The sequence below is a fragment of the Tachypleus tridentatus genome, chromosome 5 (assembly GCF_004210375.1).
Source record: "Tachypleus tridentatus isolate NWPU-2018 chromosome 5, ASM421037v1, whole genome shotgun sequence".
NCBI classification, from domain to species: domain Eukaryota; kingdom Metazoa; phylum Arthropoda; class Merostomata; order Xiphosura; family Limulidae; genus Tachypleus; species Tachypleus tridentatus.
In genome coordinates this window covers 11,384,302-11,399,361 of record NC_134829.1, presented here as the reverse complement: position 1 = coordinate 11,399,361, position 15,060 = coordinate 11,384,302, and the positions used below count along the sequence as shown (strand labels likewise).

The 15,060-nt window shown below is 33.9% G+C and overlaps 1 protein-coding gene across 2 annotated transcripts in view; it reads left to right on the top strand.

Moving 5' to 3' along the window:
• LOC143250513 (mitochondrial import inner membrane translocase subunit TIM50-like) overlaps positions 1-12,328 on the top strand; it is a 42,193-nt gene extending 29,865 nt beyond the window's left edge. The window contains exons 7-10 of one of the 2 annotated variants that reach the window (XM_076501161.1): positions 4,703-4,801; positions 7,354-7,510; positions 8,764-8,867; positions 12,044-12,328. In XM_076501161.1, coding sequence (XP_076357276.1) covers positions 4,703-4,801; positions 7,354-7,510; positions 8,764-8,867; positions 12,044-12,136 — 453 coding nt within the window. In that variant the 3' untranslated portion in view covers positions 12,137-12,328. The remainder of the gene's footprint in view (positions 1-4,702; positions 4,802-7,353; positions 7,511-8,763; positions 8,868-12,043) is intronic. The other variant, XM_076501162.1, reaches the window with a different exon arrangement.
• Positions 12,329-15,060: the final 2,732 nt, after the last annotated feature.

The following is a 15,060-nucleotide window of genomic DNA, read 5'->3' as shown; positions in this document are numbered from 1 at the left end:
ATAACAGTACTTATCCTGAGGCTCAAAAATTGCTGTCCACTACCTCATCTCAGGCATATACTGCTGTACTTTTTTCCACAACTACAGTGGGAGTGCAGACAGATCTCTCTGTGCCTCCAAAAGAATCATTCTCCAAACAAATGAAAAGTCTTTTGACCTCCATGGTTAAAAAAGTTGATGAATCAATGTCAACACCTATCTCTGTCCCTCCATGATTGTTTGACAGTACTCAACTGGTATTTTCTTCCATTCTTCTTTACAGAAGGCCTCCAACTCTTGCAAGTTTTTCGGATGATGCTGATGAACCCTGGTCTTCAACTCATACCAAACGTTTTCAATGGGTTGAGATTGGGTGACTGGGATGGCCATTCCATAACACTTATATGGTTCCTCTGCAACCAGGATTGCACATATTTTGATATGTGCTTAGGGTCATTGTCATGCTGAAAGATCCAACGATGCCCAAGCCGCTAGTTCTGAGCATCATTCTTGATATAAGTGCCTAATATATCAGCGTACTCTTCTTTTGCATGAGTCCATTGATGCGATGAAGTCTGCCTACACCAGAAGAGCTGAAGGAACCCCATAGCATGATTGAGCCACCTCAGTGTTTAACTGTAGGGACGGTGTTCTTTGGAAGATTTTGTTCCCCCTTCTTACGGAAAATATTGCAAACATCATTGTGGCCAAAAAGCTTGATTTTAGTCTCGTCTGACCCAAGAATACTCTTCCAATAGGTAAAGGGTTTACCTACATGCTTTCTTGCATACCTCAATCGTGCTTCTAAATGAACAGGCTTTAAATACGGAGTTCTACGAGGATGGCATGCTTTGAACCCAGAAGAGCGTAACATGTTCATAACTGTAGAGGTGCTTACTTCAACCCCAGTTTCCCTAGCCAGTTTCTGTATGTCATTACGTGTTAAACGAGGGTTCCTACTAACTTCTCTGAGAATCTTCCTTTTGGTTCTCTCTGGAATTTTGGTGGGGGCGTCCGGAACGAGGGAGGTTAGCAGTTGATCCGATAAGCTTGAACTTGACAATAATGCTTTGAACAGTAGATTTCAGAACATCAAGTTGTGTAGCAATACTGGAAAGAGACACATGAGACTTCTATTTTACAATAATTCGGTTATTTAAATCACTGGACAGTTGTTTCCTGTTCATCATGATGACCAAGCAGATAATGACGGAGATGGCGCTAAATTACCGGAAGTATATTTTTTGCTGGCTAAATTCCAATAATTATGAACCCAGTGTCTAGTTCTGGAATGGTATAATGTTGTTTATTTGCCAAACTAAACAAAATATTTGCAGGAATATCAGTTTTTTCACATGTTCTGAACTGTATGAACACTTTCTGCTCCTCCTATTTTTGGTTATTCGTTTATAAACAGTTTATTTGTCATTTAATTTACATAAAAATTTATGTAGGTGTGTGTTAGTATAATATTTATAATACACTATACTTCTATTCGCCTCATCGTGATACTTTTCAAGTTATGAGCAAAAACCACTCGGGAAGCAGAGGTATGAACACTTTCTGTCATGACTATGCTTTCCAACAAACCTAAAGATCCAAAACCTTTGGTTCCAGGTACAGGCATTTCCTCAGATACATTTTCTTCTCCCATTGTAAGATGCAAAACAATCATTCATTCACATCCTCAGTCACTGTAATCCCCTTTCAACAGCAAAGACCTGCCTAATTGACCCAGGGCAGGATCCATGGTGGTTGATAGACCTCCCTCGAATTAGGACTGTAAGGAAAAAGACGTGGTCATAAACAGAAGGAATCTCTGCCCAATTCGCCTATACATAAATAAAAATGGCCACCCTGATACAATTGAACTGTCAAGGTTTACGTTCTAATCTCGATGACACAAAACACTGTTTTTTACCATCCTTGTTTGTCTCTACTTACAGGAAACATTTCTGATACAGTCACCTTTTGGCAGTTTTTTTTATACAGAAATGACAGGCTGAGTGATGGACGTGTTCATGGAGAGGTGGCAATGTTGGTTGGTCAGCGTGTTCCCACCCTGTCTTTGCCACTCGACATACCCTTGGAGGCTGTAGCCATCCATGTTTGCTTGGGTCATACCATCACTGTTTGTTCTCTCTATCTGTTGCCTGGAGAGACATATGATCAATCAGACTTCAATGCTCTCATTGAACAGTTTCTGTCTCCCTTTTTCATCGTGGGGTCTTTAATGGACATCATCCCCTCTGGGGAAGTGCTGATATTGATAGAAGGGGTTGCTCTGTAGAGCGTATACTCTGATCACATCCTTTCGTTTTTTGCTACTGGTTTTTCCACTTATTTCCATATACCTAGTAAGTCCTTTATTGCTATTGATCTCTCAGTTTGCTCCCCTTCATTATTCTCCCATTTTTCATGAAAGGTTGACAATAATCCATGAGGCAGTGATTATTTTCCTATAATTTTGAGAGAAACTGGCCCTGGTTGATGCCACCCAAACCCACATGCCCTGGTAGAAGCTGGATTAGGCATACTGGCCCTCTTTCACTGCTCTCACAAAACTCAATCTTGCCATCAATAGATGACTGTGTGGCAGCAGTAACTGACTGTATTATACAAGCAGCTGCTCAAAACCTCGACACGATTTCCACTATATCCTCATCCATGGTGGAATCCTGCCTGCCACATGGCATGGAAGGCTCAAAACCAGGCCTGGGATACTTTCCGTTGATATCCCACACTCTCGAACCTTATTCAGTCGAAACTCTACTCTGGATCACTGGTATATGGCTTTGCCAGACCATCGGCCTTAAAGATACTGGACCCTATTTATCATCAAGGAATTTGGCTCTGCACTGGGGCTTAATGCACTTCCCCATTTCTAATAAGTTCTTATACATAGTCTCATGAACCTTCTTTGCACCTCTGCCATTTGCAACTGTCTTTAACTATATGCTTCGAAACTTTGTCCTTACCAAAGCATCCAACCTAAGGTTGTGTTTTCCTTCCTCGGTGGGTCATACTTTTTCAGAACAGACAGTCTGCCATTGCTCCTTTTGGCCTTCATATCCAGGTGCAGTTGGATGAATTGGGTCTGTCCTTAGTTAACATTGCTGAATTCACTGGCCAGCCCATCTTACCATGGCTTTTTACAGACTCCATGACAGGCTGACCCCAACTGTGACCTGTCTTTTAATCATCTGAGAAAAGTAGACACTCCTGATTGGAAATACTGTCTGTTATTTGCTGAACATCTCTCGAACCATCCTTCCATTCCTATTTATACAGATGGTTCAAAATCAGGTGACTGTGTGGGCTCTGTCATGGTTTGTTGTGGTTTGGTGATTGTGCACAGAATCCCCTCTACAGCTTCTGTGTTCACTGCTGAACTGTATGCCATTTTTCTTGCCCTGGAGCACATAGAAGCTAAGCAGTACTCAAACTGCCCTATTTATACTGACTCACTTAGTTCTCTACTGGCCCTGGAATTGCTTCACATTGGTTCACACCCTGTTCTCCCTGATATTCAAAACTGACTGGCCCATTTTTCTTTAACATCTACTTCTATCCAGTTTTTCTGAATACCGGGCCACGTTGGTATTCGCGGGAACGAGCTTGCCGACACCGCAGCTAAATCTATCTGCTCTGGCACTATCACCACTGTGCCTGTTCCATACATGGACTATGGTCCTGTTTTCAAGGCTCAGCTCCATGCCAGTTGGCAGTTGACTTGGAGTGAGCAACGTAAAAACAAGCTTTACCAAATAAAACCCTATATTGGATTTTGGCCATCGTGCTTCCGTAAGGATCGGAAAGAAGTAGTAGTAACTATACCACGCATTGGTCAGTTTTTAACTCATCGTTTTCTTTTATTTGGGACGGATGCACCAATGTATTGTCTGTGTAACACTCAGGTCACAATAAGCCACATTTTACTGTCTTGTCATCGTTACAACTCTCAATCACAGCACCATTTTAAACGTGGTCTGGCCCAACGTTTGTGCATAACGTTAGACAGTGTTATTGGTGATGGTGACACTGTTCACCTTGGTAATGTTTTTAGTTTTTTTAAAGGCCATCAAACTTTTTAATGCTACTTAAGTTTTTTAATTTGTACATTACACCTTTTTTATTGTGGCTCCTTTTTAAAAATCACAGTTCATCTTGTTCGATTTGAAATAAGAAACTGGTCATAACATTAAATAACTCGCAACCAGGACTGGAAGGGCCAACTTCAGGTAACTGACAGTGGTTTTTGTACTTACCTGTTAGTCTTCTTGGTGAATTATGATTATTACAGTTATGCTACAGAGAGTCCTTTACATCTTGAATTACTGTAGGTTATCTCTTAACATTGTATACTAGATGTAAACATTGGTATTTGCTATTTATATGTTGTTGTTTTTTTGAACTTTGTTTTGTTTTACCGTAATTTTCTTTTATGAATTTTACTAAATTTACTTTTAACTTTTTACCAGGTATTTGGTGCAGATAGTCTAGCTGCTTTGTGCCATAAAACACTAAATCAACCAACCCAAACTAAAATATGTTGCTTTGGCTCATGTGGCAGGTGTTAAATATTTGATCAATCATTTTGTTTCTTGAGAAAGAGGTAGTTTTTATTTGCTGCATGTTATTAGATAGTTTATGTAGTAAACTGTAGGAAGTAAATGTGACATTTGAGAAGTGGTATGTGTGAGTATATGTCTGTGTGTTGCAGACTGCATTTCCCATTATTGACACTCTTGACCCCAATGGTTTCATCATGTATAGACTGTTCAGGGATGCTACTCGTTACATGGATGGTCATCACGTGAAGGTAAGTAAGAAATTAATATAAAACGTTCAAGACAGATTTTTTGAGTTTTCTAATCCTATAACATCTACTGCCATTTTTTAATTTATATCTGTGCAAGTTACAATCAAAATTTAATAATCCACTTTACTATTAAAGAAATTAAAATTACCAATTACTTTATAATTCAGAGTTTTTTACTGTTCAAGTTATTATTCCTTCACCTCAAAAGGAACTTCTAAACAAATATCATTGAAATACCTTAGGTTTTGTTCCTTATGTATCTTTACAGCTGTCTCTCAGTAACTCTATGACTGTTTAGTCAAGCTTCTACAAGTACCAGGTCAAATTTCATCACATTAGTTTCATATGTCATATGTTGGAATTCTTAGGAAATGGTTATATTCTTCCCCTTCACACACATACACAACTGGTAGATGATGCCAGTATGTTTTTGTATAGTGTAAACACATTAAACAAATGGGACAGTAAAATATGTTTTTTAAATTTATTTCTCTTTCATAGGTAAGAAAGTACACATACATGTGAATAGTTACTATATGAGTTACGCTCTTTGCTTTATAAAGTACCTGTATAAATTACTGGACTAGAAACACTGCCCTTAATTCAGAATATCGAGGTGCACATTACTGCAAGATTTAATGTGGTTACAAGTAGTGAAAAAAAGAAGTGCATGAGAAGGTCTGCTCTTAACCCTTTCACAAAGGACTTAGTATAATATACATGTGTTAAGTATTTATTTATACTTTAACTTTTGCTGCAGTATGTGTACCTTCACGAAATTTGATAGACTTTTGTACACAAAAAATCATATTTTTTAATGAAAGATTTATTAAAGTATCAAGTCTTTGATTACTACTTTGAGTGAAAAGTGGTTTTCATGTTATGATTAAACACTATTGTTTGTCCCAAAACAAATATTATTTGTGTAATCTCTAAAAACCAAAAGTTTGTTTTCAGTAAAACTTTATATTTTGTCTCGTATTGTCTCTACCCTTACTATATGGATCTGTAAATTTGACTTACTTTGTAACCATCATAAAAAATTAGGAAATAAATATAATTTATGCTTTTTAGTTCTAGAATGACTACAATTTATAACGTCAAAATACAAAATACTCTAAATAGCTGAAATCTCATGACATTATACATTTATATTATGTTTATTATTTTTATTTTATTCACCTTTCAGTTGTGCCTAGTTAACATCACAGAAGTTGCATTGATATAGCAAAAATGCATTCATGTTACCATACCAAATAATATGAAACAGACTATTAGTTTTTACAAAGTGTCCTTTCTTGGCTGTCCTTTATTAGATTAGCATTTGGTAAATTACAGTCACATTTAAATTATTATGCATTACATATGTAAATAGATTATTTCTAAATAGTAATAGCAAATGAGTACAGAGGTTGTTGTAACTAAAAGACAACTATTTGCTATACTTGCTTATCTACTGCTTGCCATAGGTTGCTGAGCTTCAAGAAATTTCATACGTGAAGGATGTGAAGCAAAATCTTTTTTTAGGTCTTATGCATACATTTGAACTAACCAAAAAATCATAAATAACTATATCAATGCCATAAAATTCTGTTATAATTTACCAAGCTTGGTAACTAAGCTCTACTTTGTCAAAATCAACTGTTATTTCAAGCAGACTAAATTCATGACCGACCTGCTTGAAATCTTGGTTCAAAGAATGAGGTGGCTTCCTGCACTTTAAAATGGTTGAGAAAGTAACTAGGAAACATTCTGAACTTTTGATTAGTTATTCACATGTCATATATTGAAGTAAGTGTATATAAGGAACTGTTTCTAAAATTCACAAATATCTAATTTGAACCAGTGCTGCTTTCAGTATACCACGTGGTACACAAAAATCGATTATTATATACGTTCTTTTAATTTTTACTTTTAAATTATGAAATTAACTAACATATAATACTAAAAGTTGAATTATAATCTTGAATTTGATACCAAACTTGTTAACATAAATTCATAAAATAATAGTTCAATAAAATTTGAATCCAAGTCAACAAACGCGATGACATGGTATTTGATTCACAACACATCATGATGAGGTTGATGGCATATTTTTCATTGTTTAAGGTGTCTATTAATCGAGGTTCTGCTGTATATCATGGTTGTTAATTCTTAAGTTGTATATTTATTTAAATGTTTGTTAGAATGTTGTTTGTTCTAGTTGTGTTTTCTTATGAGTTGCGTGTGTAGTTAATTGCCTGAGCAGGGTTACAATTTTGTTTGTCTTGATTGATAATTCCTGTAAATTGTGTATGTAATTAAATTTTTAAGCGCCATTAAGATATCATTTACCCAGGTCGAGGATTTTTTGTACTTATATGTTTAGTTTAATTCTTCAATAACATTAGAATATAATCTATCCAGCTTATTTCACTTTCTTATGTATTTATTGTGATACTCCTCTGAGGTAGATAGTCTCCATCTACTATTTGTTTAATATTTCATTAGAGTAAAATATTACATAAAAATTATAATACATATACACATGCAATATTTTTTTTATTTTTTAGGACTTATCTTGTTTGAACAGAGACTTATCCAAAGTCATATTTATTGACTGCAATGAAAAGTCTTTTCAGCTACAGCCTCAAAATGCCTTGAAGCTGAAGAAGTGGGATGGACGTGATGATGATCGTGTTTTAGTAGACCTAGCAGCATTTCTCAGAAGTATGTGGAAGCAGTCTATAAAGTGACATTTTTATATCTGATTATATATTCAACACTTAATTGTGATGCTGCTTCATTTAACATTTTTATACAAAACAGAAGTTATATTTTTACACTAGTTGATTCTGATATATTTTTTTCAGTTAAAGTATATTAAACAAAACATTTGTTCACAAAAAGGGACAGTCACAATATTAACAAATTATTTACATTTTTTTAAACTCAAAATGATTTACCAAATTTCCAACATTATACAGCTGAATGAAATATGTGTCATGAATTTGTCTTTTTGCACTTCTGGTATATTAGGTTGAGGAATAATTCGTGAGCGTTTTTAAATCATTTCATTCAAGCATTACATGCAAGACTATACAATACTTCAATGCATGAACACATTACACCCAAAACATTTATTATGATACTTTATTTCATGTAATACCTAGGTATATAGTATGCATTGTTTTAAACGAAATTGCACGAAATTAAATGCGAAAAGCAGATGGTGTCGAAAATGCTCGATTTTGTCCACTTGACATTCCGTTTTATGAGCTGAAAATGAAAGCAAAAATTAAAGACATATGAAAATCAAACACGCCATCTATTAGAGCAAAAAATTATCTACCAAATGACATGAAATATTTTGCGAAAGCGTTTCATTTATGAATATATTTTTTTAACTTGAAAAAACGCTCATGAATTATTCCTCAACCCAGTACATAATATCATGCAGTGTTAATTTATTAAATGTCATAAAAAATATAATTTTAAAACACTTTGGTTTCTAATTGAGCCCATTGTGGGTATAGATTTTCAATTTAAGCAGAAATTTTATCTTTCTAAAGGTTTCCTTAACATACAGTATTTAGTTCTATAGATGCTCAAAAGAGTATTTCATATAAAAATATAGTCAATTTATCTCTGAGGTAGGATTTTTCTCATAGTTCAAAACAATTGTTTACTATTTGAATATGATACATTAACATCATAGTAAAATCTTACTGTTCTAGACAATTTCATTTATGAGTGATGTCAAAATGTTTTGTCCTTCAGAATTAGAATAAAGATAAGTTCATAAAGATCTTGAGTAAAAAACATTCTGTAAACTTCTATGGGTAGGATTTTATTTAGTTGGTTCTACAGGATATTTTTAATCATAGAAAGTTAATGTTTTTATGCAATTAAATATTGCAAATAATTTTTGATTTATTATGAAAAGTGTTCAGTTTAAAACAATTATACACTGTCTCTTATAGCTGTTGCCACAAGTGGTGTTGAAGATGTGCGATCTGTTTTAGATTACTATAGACAGTTTGATGATCCCTTAGGGGTGTTTAAGGAAAACCAAAGACGATTACAGGTACAATGTGTTTTTGATTTGCTTTTTCAATATATAGTCAGTTAGTGTAGTAAATAGCTCAGTATTTTTTGGAATAACCTATTTGAAACAGATGTAAAACAATTTAACATTTCCTAACATGGGCATTCCATGTCACAATCAGAAAAAATGTGCAATATCAAATTCTGAAAAATTATTTATGATGTATCTAAACAAATTTCCTCCAAAATAAAATTATAATTGTAATCTCAAGCTTTTAAGCTTTCTTTGAATATGTTTTATAAACATTTGTTGTGGGTAAAATAATTAAAGAAAAATTAAATTCTAACCCTAATTTACAATTTTTATTCAGATCATGTAAATAATATTTCCAACCTGCACAGAGACAACTTGTGAAAAGACAAAACAAAGCCAGAAATGCATAAATTTAGAAGAAAAAAAGAACTTTAAATGAAAGTAGTTTAGAAACTAATTTTTTTTTAAATGATGATATCAAGAACTGTAAAATTTAACTATTAGCAAATTTTCATAACTCTTGTATTTAAACTTGTCAGAACCAGATATATCTGAAACTTTGAACTGTTTTCTTTCAGTTACTCTCTTGTCTATATAACCCTGTTATACTGAATGGAAATTTCCAAACTTTTTCTTTGTAGATCATGAAGTTTCTTATACAAAGTGTTTAAAATCAGTTATTAATGGTTTTAGATTATTTGAATGCTGTCAATGGGTAATAATTGAACTTAACAGTTTTATATGTAAGGTTATTTATTTTGTCCATGTAATAGCTTTGATAGATTAATTCCTTCATACAAAAACTTTCCTGTAGTAATTGAACACAGAGAAAGTTATCATATGCTCTAACCTCTGCAATTTGTAATAGTTGTATAGGACAAAGATAAGTTTTTATGTATAAAATAGAATGATATAAATAAACTATATTTATATTAGTTTTAGTGCTTTACAAGATATATTATTGGACCATTTCTCTTCACAGAATGGAATAATGCATGATGTGTTACTCATAAAAACTGCTTGCATTTTTCTTCCTATCCTGTGAAATGTAAACTGATTTTTTTGTGTATACTTGTTAGAATGAAATGAATGAAAAACAAGCAAACAACAGTGATATGCTAGGATATAAAAGTTATCCAAATATTGATGCATGTCTCTTTTGTTGATAATCATCTTGTGTTATAAACAATATTTAAATATTGTAAGGCTTATTTGGGTTGAGAAAACTTTTTTTATCCAGAGGAGCAACAACGTTTTGACCTTCTTCGGTCATCGTCAGGTTCACAAAGGAAGAAAGAGGTAACTGACCGATAGCTGACCACATGTTTGAAGGACGTTGTGTAACTAGGTGTAGGAATGTAGAGGGCATGCTTAGATGTTTGATTATATTTATCAATATAGGTATAAAGGTGTTCTTTTGTATTGGTTTATTTTGGGCTTGAGTTGTATAAGTAAGGCTTCTTTAATTTTGCATTTGTTTATGTTTGTTTCTTTATTTAGTATTTGGGTGTTTTCTATGGTTATGTTGTGTTTATTTGATTTGCAGTGTTTGAAAATGTGTGAAGGCGACTTTTTGTGTTCTTTGAATCTGGTTTCCATTTTTCTACTTGTTTCTTCAATATAGAAGTCTTGGCAGTTATCACATTGTATTTTATAAATAATGTTGGTGTGGTGTTTGTCAGTGTAGTTTTTACACAGCATAGACCTTAGTTTTGTTTGTATATAGTTGTGGTTGTTGAACATGAAGTTTGTCTTCATTATGGTGAATTCTATGGTGACAGCAAATTACTACACTCAGTTACAGTATGTGGTTAATGGCTTTTTACAGAGATAGCCATGGTCAAAATGACTGGATATTAAAATTGTTACAAAAGGTCATGAAAAACCTCTGCAATAATGGGCTTAAGTATCATAATCATCTGTAGAATTAAGGTTAAGAAGTTTCTCCAATGGATTAAGGAATATAATAACTAATTATTGTCCAAAATTTCCTTTTCAAATCTTTTCCTATTAGTTTAATTACGTGTCTAATATAATGTTTTAAATAGCCCTTTGAGCTTTAGCTGTTAATGTGTAACCATTTTCAGTTGTATATTCCAAAGATAGACTGTTATGAGATGGAAACATGGAATTCTAGGTACAGAAAGAAACACCACTATCCAATGGATTCAGCTGTTTCCCAGTAATAGATGGTTTTGATGTTGTGTTTGTTAATAGTGTTGACTTCAGGACTTAGTTTATGTAAAGGATTCTTATTTAGTTGGATATCAAATGTTTAACAAGGTGTATGTAGAAGATACTTTTGTATTTTCTGCATGTTTTACTCCTGGCATATTGTTATGGTAATGATTTCACACTTGAAATTCCATAAGTTACTTTTTTCTGTTCTAACAAGTTTTTAGAGGATCCTACATCAACTGTAGTAGTTTCAATCCCTCTTTCATTTTTGTTCTAGATGGGTAGAGAAGAAAGAGTCACAAAGAAAAACCGTTAATAATATTTTCTTATCCAGAGGTTCAAAAGTTGTTGTCTTCTACCTCATCTGAGGTGTATGCTGCTGCACCACATTCCACTACTACTGTGTGTGTGTAGACATTTCTCTTTATACCTCCATCAGAGTTTTTTTAACATTATGTGAAGCATCTTTTGACCTCACTGGATAATCAAGTTAGGTTAATATCTGCTCCTGTCTCTGTCTGCACCATTCCTTCCAATGACTGCCATTAATATTTCACAACTATTATTTTGCAACATGGCCATAAGCTCAAAGACTTTTGTTACCCCATAAGAAGGTATAGTGGAACCATTTGATTATTTTAGGATACTTCAGAGTGTTTAAATATGCATAATACTTTTCAAAATGTTGAAAGTACCAGGCTTTATTAAAAACTTCCTACATGCTATGTTGGATCACAACCAACCATTATCAGAGAAATTGTTGAAATGGAGGGTCTTTATTCTCAATAAATAATTTGTATATAGATGTCATGATCTTGTTGTTTCTAATATAGTATTAAGAGTATATTGTACTATTTATCATATTACTAAGTCACATAACATCAGTTTTAATGTAAGTTACTGGTATGAAATACTTGTTTTAATATAATAATAAATGTGTAGTTACAGTAATTTTACCACTTTGGAAGTTAAAATATTGTTAACATTTGTGAAAAACTTTTCAGGAGGAACAAGAACGACAAATGAAAGAACTTCAAGAAGAGAAGCAGAAACGTCTTGTGCAGTCATGGACTAGTGGGTTATTTCGAAGACGTTGATGGTGGAGATTGTAGAACCTGAAGGTTTTAAGTCAATAGATGCAGGGATACGTTTCTTCTGTTTTGACAGTGTGATAGTAGTCATGACGAATGAGGAAGTATCATGTACAGACTTCACGTGTCTCTTGTGGGAATAATTAGGCTTTATGGAAAGCAAATAAAATATCATGTGGAAGACCTTAGCTAACAAAATTAATGTTGTGTTGTGCTTACTGATTTCATTCACACATCTCTACTTCTTAATATGCTTTTACCTTGAGTTTTGAGTACTTTTTGTTTTACAACAACAATAAATTTTAACCAATGAAATTAAGATGGATGCTGAACTTCTGTGCTTATGTATAATATACATTGTTAATCACAACATTAAAAATGTATATATTAATGTAATGTTTGTAGACAGTTGTCTGTTGAGTGTCACAATATTATTGATTAACAACAGAGTTTATGATTTTTTCATGTACAACTCTTGTATAAAATTAAAAAGTACACAGTTACTACAGTGCTCTTGTAATCTCTGTAAAAAACCACTAACATAATGTTTCATGTGCCACTGAAGTGGTTTATGAATTTTTAAAATCCTAAGGAATCAGAAATTTGCAGGTGTATAGTTATGTGGCTTAATCCAGGCACACAACATGGAAATGCAGACAGTCTTGATGTATGGTAAGTAATTGAATTGAATTCCTGACATTGGATACTTTATTTGATTCAAAACTATTTTAACTGTTGTGACATTGAATCATGCTGTCAGAGATTCCATTAGTTTGAATGCCAAACTAACACTCCAAGAGCTATAGAAAGAACAACTGGAGAGCAGGTTGTGTGTTCTTGTTGCCGTGCATCAAAAAGGAAGCATGGTTTGAGGAATTTACTGTTGCTGCATGTGGTTTCCAGTACTTCTGTGAACAATTAGGCATATGTTATTGACTTCTGTGTCACTATTATAAACCACCTAGATGTGGTTTCACAGCTTGTGTTGCAGCTAGTTGTCTTCAGTTCTCTGAGAGAGTAAATCATCCAGATTTTGCATAACTTGGAAGACTGAAAGCCACCAAGCTGTTTCACACTGTGGTGGTATGTGATGGTGGATCTAATACTTGTATATATCTTGAAATGTTAGGTTCCTGTGTTAAAACTGCATAGTGTGTAATGCACAAAGGAAAATGGCCTAATCAAGGTATATTTTAACAGAGAACTGTTAATTCTCCTCTGCAGAAAATGCCCTTGTTATTGATTTTCCTCTCCCAGAGAGACAGTAAAATAACTTGTATGTTCTGGTTGTTATTGAACACTTCACTGAGTAAGTGAAAGCTTATTTATTTACGTATTCTTTAGTACAATCCACAGTTGATGTGTTGGCAGAGTACTAGATAGCCTGATTTAGCATGTCTGAAGAAATTCACATAGATCAAGGAATTAGTTTTAGTAGTATGCAAAATGTTGGGTGTGGAGAAGATGCGTACCTCACCTTTTTGCTGGACATCAGTGTAGCCAAATACCACAAATTCATTTTAAAAAAAAACATTTTAGTCTTATTACCAGTGGATTTATCCTAAGAGTTTATTTTGAATGTGCTTCTTTTTCTGTTGAATCTGAGGTAGCAACATTTATAAACCATGTTATCAAGAAAGGTAACTTTCTGAGACCACAAAATTTATGATGGAAACGAGGAACTTGCAGTGGTAGTAAGGACTTGGGCAGAAAATATGACAAAGTCTAGGAGAAGACAGACTTCTGGACACAAAGCTTTCATGAGAACAATGATACCATTTTTATTTGGGAATGAGAGGTTGAATAGCATCTTGCTAAGAAATTCCATGCATACCTAACATGATCTCATAATTACACCTCGTATCCAGGACCATAGAAATTTAGAGAAACGTAGTGGTGTCAGCAAATAGCCTGAACATCCCAATGCTTACTGAATTGGCACCAATGGGACTCCAACTATATTCATGAACAAACTCCATATCACAAGATACTATGTGAAATCACCAAGGGCAGAGAATGTTTGCAAAATAATGTAGTTTGAGAATTCTTTTTATTACAATGTATTAAGGGTAAGTAGGTGGTGTCTCTATAATCCAGCTTTATAGTACGAGTTATAGGTCTTCAAGGCTGGTAGGACACAATGTTGTCTACATAAGCATACATTTTACATCACAGAAATAGGGGATCGGTTGAAACCCATCAAACACCATCCCATGCATGCTTGTCAAACGTGTGATGAAGTATAATATATGCACAATTTTGGAGCAACTAATGAGTTTAGTCAAAGACATGATCAGGAGTTTATTCTTTGGAAGAAAATTCGCAGTGAGTTAAGCTTATTCTTCTAAGAAGAAGTCACGCATGGAATGATCGCGTAACAGCAACTCTTAATTTATCACTAAACTACGGGTACATCCCAACCTATTGCAACCAAGCTAATGTTATGTTCCATAACATATGAAACCGGAGGGGAATTAGCTGTAAAAGCGAAAAACTAGGAATAACATGTTTAAGACTCTTTGTTTTATTTGAAGTCTAGTATGGTTCAAAAGATTTCACCAAACAACAGATTACTTATGTTAACTTAAAACGTAATAGGTAGTTTGGATGAAGAAAGAATGCATTATCGCCTGCTTTCTTGATGTGTTGACAGCTTTCAACACTGTGTCAAACGATTTAAAATTCCGCATTTTGAAAGTGGAACAGTATACTATACGATATGATTCGCTAGCTATCAAACTTCTTGGAAAATCGGAAATGTAAATTTAATGCAGATGGCACCTACTCGGAGTTTCTTACTACTGATGAAGAAGATTCCCATGTAGAGGTGGTTAGCCCTATCTTATCCATGATTAATGTTAGCAATATGCCATTTACCGACCCAACTTTTTGCTTTTCGGTGTTAGGGCGATATAGTAATGTGGAAGAGT